The following is a 5749-nucleotide window of genomic DNA, read 5'->3' on the forward strand; positions in this document are numbered from 1 at the left end:
GTTCTTTTCCATAATATCCAAACTTGTTGTTATATTTTGTTAAGTTGATATATTTAGTTGTAACTTTCTTTTAAGCTCTTTTAGTAGTGATTTTTGGTAATCATATCATTTTAAATCTTTATATTTTTAAATTGCAATTTAAGTAGAATTACTGTAAGTTAATTTTAAGATTTATCGCATTTCTCATGGGATCGATATTGGGGTTTTTAAAGAACATAATATATTGCTTGAAACGACAAGTAAACTTGCGTAGTACCCCTAGCATGAAAATACATTATATAATTTATAAATCATTGCAAGTTTTCACACTAGTCGCTAGATATAAATTGCGACATATTTTCAGACATAATTAAGGAGATTAAAAATATGCGTAAGTGCGGGTTGGGTCAATGGTTAATTTATGGTGGCAAGGGTTGTAATGTATTAACAGATTTTAATTGGTTTTTTCTGTTACCTTTTCAAATTGTGGAATTTTGAATGACTATATTTTCATGAGATAACCTTATATTCGTTGCCACTCATTTATGTTAGCTCTTTTCATGTTAGCAGTCAAATGGTTAAGACAAGAAATCGATTTTTCTATCAAGTGGATAAAGAGGTGAAGCTAATATTTTGGGAACTCTGCCTTAAAGATGTGAAATTGGGAATTAGGCCAACCATCTGTTTTAACAAGAAATGATGACAAAATATAATAAAAAAGTTCAAGGAAAACACCGGAAGGGAATATGATAGAATGCAAATTAAAAAATAAGTGGTATTAGTTAAAAAAAAGACTAAATAAATATGAAAAGAGTTAAAACAAGGATCCACAGATTTAGGTTGGGATCCATTAAAACGAATTATTTATGCTTCAAAAGAATGGTTGGTCGAGAGACTGGAGGTTAGTATTTATGAAGCGCTAGTCCACTTTTTCTTTTTTTTTTGTAATTACATCGACATACCAATTTATCCATTAATTTGTAGGTCGTTTCAAATGCCAAAAAAATTAAGTTCAGTGGCATTGACCCTGAGCTTGAAAAAAAGTTGAATCGTATGTTTGGTGGAAACATGGCCACAAGTGATCATGCATGGCCATCAAGTGAGAAATGCCTTGCTAGGAAAGTTGAGCATGCATATTTCAAACAAATTGTTGACTCCAATGAACACCCCAACCCTAACCTTAATAAAATTGAATCCACTAGTGGATTCAAACATCTAAGGTTGAGAAAAAGAAAAAAAATTTGTACAGTTATCATTAAGAGTCAGGTTTCACAATTAGTTTTGATATGCACATATGAATCTAGCACGTCAGATGCAACTTCTATTCAGTAAGCTATATGAATTCTAAAAGAAACTCGAAAAAATTGCGAGAATAGTTTATTTTATTTGTTCTCTATGAAGTTACTACTTTCTAGAAGCCCCGACCAGGAGAGAGCTCTCCATGTTGATTACACCTAACTGTAGAGTTAATTAACGCTATTTTCACAACAACCGGGATGCTTGAATGTTATTTTATTTGTTGGATAAACTTTATGTTTGCTATTTATGAGTACATGATTTATTCCACTTTCATTAAGCTTAATTTTTTTTTTATTATTTGTTGGACATCTTTACTTATAGAACAAACTTTCATTACTTTTAGAATTTTTGTTTTCATTGTTTTTTATTTAATGCAGTTCTTGCTAATTTAGTGTTATTTATATGTACTAGCTGCATAAACAATGAATAATATGGATGGAGAAAGGCTCAAAATAAGAAATACAATTGCATTATGCATAATGTATGTTTATTAAATTCAAAATTATTATATTATTAATTATTATTTTAATAGTTTTATTTTTAATTTTAATCATTGTGTTATTGTTTAATGAGATGTTAATTTTTATTATATAATACTCCAGTTAGATATATGTTTTAATATATAAAATAGACAATCATCACTGATTTTGTTATAAACAACACAATAATACAGGAGTGGAAAAATCATTTAAACATAAATAGCTATAGCACAAATGTTGCACAACAGCAGAAAAAAATACGTACATTGCTTCCCGCAACAGCTTCTGGCACAGCTGTTGTGTAGCCACAACTACCCCAAATAGACCCTTAGAGTGCATTGGGGACAATAGTGTTGTTACAGTGCAATGTCATACTAATTTTTTCAATTCGACAAAACAATGTTTTCTCTGCTTTTTCAAAAAACTATAATTGAATATTGTGTTTTGCCACCGGACCTAACTACATGCAGTAGTTGCTAGAAAGCTACATTTTAACTTTTTCAAAAGATTAATATTTTATAATAGTCACTGCAACTTTTTAAACAACTTCTGCATTATTCAAATAGCTACAACTGCCCCAAACTGACCATTAAACTTGAGCTCAGGCTCAAACTTGATTAATTAATCAAGCTCAGACATGGGGGTGGCTTGAGCCCAACTCGTTCCATTTACACCCTAGCAACAAAAAGAAATTCTCAACTAATATTCCAATATGGGTTAGCATTATCAATTGATTAATAAGAAAAATATTGAAGCTAATCAGTCCCAAATTTTATGTTGTATTCAATATTTATTTAACTGCAAAGAGCACAAAAAAAAGGTTGGTGCACTTGCATCATTGGTTGAGTGAATTTAAAACAAATAAAAATTTCTTTGGTACCTCCAAAAAATGCGCATGATTTAGGCTGCGCTTGGGGCGACGATGCCGTCGCCGCTTCCCGCGGTTTGGTGCGAATGCGGAAAGCTAGATATCACCAGCGGCCCAGCTTTGTAGAAGTGCTTTTTACCCCTGCGCCACCTTTTACCTTGCCCTAACTGCGACAGTTGATCATGCGAAATAAGAGCAACCTGTTATCTTCTCCCCTCTCATCCTCTTCTCTGACAACGGACAATACACATTCGCCTTCCTCCTCTTCTCATGCTCCCTTTCCTCGTCCTCCTCTTCTCATGATTTCCTTACATCGGTAAGAGTTTTTGTTTTATGCCCATTGAATGCTTAGACCTATAGCTATGTAGCTATGATTTTTTGGTTCCGTCAGCAGTATTTCTGTTGTCTATGGTATACAGTGGTAGTTGTTGTTCGTGTGGTGGCCCTGGTGGGTGGCCTGTCATTTGAGATGAGTTGAATGTTGTAACCTTTTACAATTTACAGTTCCTAGTAGAAAAATAGGAATGTCATGGGTTTAGCTATACTTATTTGTGTGTTGTGTTGACCCTAGTCTTCAGACATATCTTATCTATTCTAGTGTGTTTTTTTGTTGTTGTCGCAGTTGTATCTGCACTGGAGTAATCCTGTATTGTTGATTTTTATGCTTCCAATAGTCTATTACTGTTGCAGTGTATGGGGTAGGATAGCTTTGTGAGCCAAAGAAGTATAATTCATTTTTTTTTTATTGGCTTTGGTATTTACATCCCCCTAATCTGCACTGAATATATTTGTTGAGTTCTTATGTGTTGGCCTTGTAGTTTTGCTTCATACCTTTGCAGCCACCTAGTCTATTGTTCACTACATTTTGGCAAAGTTCTTGCCCACAAGGATTGCTCCATGTTATTGCAGAGGTATTGAGTGCATCGGAGAAATATGACTGAAAGCTAGAATATGTATATAGAGCAAACAAGTTGGATTCATTCAAGCTACCTATATGTCTATTATTCACTGATGGCTTGATCTCATCTCATATTAATACACTTTTAAAGCTTAAATTCAACATATTTACTTTCTCGAAGGAATTTTTGGGCATACATGTAACTTTTTGGATGATATTTTGTGTAAGTTGTATGCCATGAAAATGAGACCCTAAAGGTTAGTAATGTATTTTTTGTGTTTTTTAGTGGAACCTATTCACCTATCTTGTATACTAATACATATTCATGGTTTAAAAAGAAATTGTTTTAGGACATTTCTGTTTCTGAAGTATCAAATATGTAGTTGTCACAATTTTGTTTTAAACAACTTCATTAAACAAGAGCAGAATGGTCATTTTTCCGGAAACAGATGCCCTACAGCTATTTTCACACAGTCGCAACAAACAGATAGTCAGCTTCCCCACAACAACTTCCTAGGCAGCACAGTTGAAGCTGAAAATCTGAAAAAACAGCAGCTGCCCCAAACAAACCCTAAATTTAGAGATAATTTACCGCGATGCCACAAACAGAAGCAATACCTCGACTTTTCAAGCACACAAACGAGAGCTGGTTTCATCCATCAAGCAAAATGCAAGCAATATAACACCAACCAGCAATATAAATATAAGAAATCAATAACCAGCAAAACCCAAACCATAAGTTCATTTTTTTTCCCCATTTGAAATGATAGATTTCCTACAGAGAAGGGGATGTGACATACTGCCTGGGAGCCCTAAACAGATCACTACCCTCAAACGGATTAGTCCATTCATGGGAACTAGATGTGCCTGAGGGATCGGCCATGAAACCACCACCCTCCTGTAATCCTGGAACATAAACACCCCCACCAACATTCATGTGAGGCCTTGCCGCAGTATTTCCTTCCATAAACATTGTCGCCCATGAGTCAGACTCAACATTATCCTTCAATGGTCTTAGCGATGTCACATCCAAGCTCCAATCAATAGATGCATAATCCCGGTGGGCAGCGGAGCTACCGTTGCTCCAATCATTCTGAGAAGATGAAGCGGGCCCAGAAGAACTCAATGCTGTAAAAAGTCCTAGAGAAGATGGCATCGCTAGCAACGATGTGGTTCCCGAAGAATTCCAGGATTGGTTGCTCCAACCAGTTGCCGCAGACAAGTCCGCCGGTCCTGACGATACTGTATAGGGGTTGCTTTGAGTGTAAAACTGTTGCAGGGATGAGCCTGTTGAGCCCATACCAGCGAAGTTATGAGTCGAACCACCATTCGCCGCTGTAAAAAAATCCAGGCTAGGAGATGCGTTTGGATGCCATCCTGTGGATGCTGGCGGAGACATGCTCAAGCCAATGCTTGAAGGCAAGTTCTGCTGCTTCGGGCGTCTCATAACAATGAAAGAGGGCTCTCTCAAAGTTCCTGCCTGAAAGTCTGTCTGAATTTCATGCCCCATGGGAGCTGGGAACTGAAGTTCTGACTTCAATGGAGGTCCCGAAGGCTGCACTGGTGAAACCAATGGAGGGTATGAAACAGATGGAGCACCACCGGTCATTGCCAACAATCTTTTATCAATTGCAAGAGACTGAACTCTTGACCAATCATTTGGTTTGAGCTGCATCTTCTTAAATGCCTGCTGAGGGTTTCTATTTACATATTCCTGTGGCAAATTACTAGTTACCATAGTTCTGTAGTTTAAATCTTTTTCATCTCGTCTCTGTTGTTGAATGATCATGGAGGATGAGGTTGCTCCTTTTACGGGATTTCTCATCAATACAGGGTTGTTAGGAGCTGAAATCTTATTATTTAGCCCATTGGAATCAACAAATTCATCTGATTTGAGTGTTGCGGCAGAAGCAGCTTGTTTTTGCAACCTCAAGCTGTCATCAGCCTTCAACAAATCTCCCTCACAAGCAACAACAGCCCTTTCAACATCTTGTTTTGTACATTTGTGCTTAACCTCTAATTCTGCAAGCCTGGCAAGCTCATCACTAATATCAACTTTTATGTGGCTTTTATCTTCTAGGTTTACCAAAACCTGCTGTTTGTTATCCTCTTCCCCTTCATGTAACAACCACGCGACCGACTCCTCCATCCGGCCTTCATTTATTATGAGGGCCATTTTTGCTCGATCAGTGGGGAACCCCATGGCCTCGAGTTGGTGGGAAAGAG

The 5749-nt window shown here is 36.6% G+C and overlaps 1 protein-coding gene across 2 annotated transcripts in view; it reads right to left on the minus strand.

Moving 5' to 3' along the window:
* Positions 1-4254: 4254 nt before the first annotated feature.
* Positions 4255-5749, minus strand: part of LOC110019434 — a 6331-nt gene continuing 4836 nt past the window's right edge. For both annotated transcript variants that reach the window (XM_020717088.1, XM_020717087.1), the window contains exon 2: positions 4255-5749. This exon is cut by the window's right edge and continues 524 nt beyond it. In XM_020717088.1, the coding sequence (XP_020572747.1) occupies positions 4299-5749 (1451 nt within the window). In that variant the 3' untranslated portion in view covers positions 4255-4298.

The sequence above is a fragment of the Phalaenopsis equestris genome, unplaced genomic scaffold, assembly GCF_001263595.1.
Source record: "Phalaenopsis equestris unplaced genomic scaffold, ASM126359v1 Scaffold000055, whole genome shotgun sequence".
Classification (NCBI taxonomy): Eukaryota; Viridiplantae; Streptophyta; class Magnoliopsida; order Asparagales; family Orchidaceae; genus Phalaenopsis; species Phalaenopsis equestris.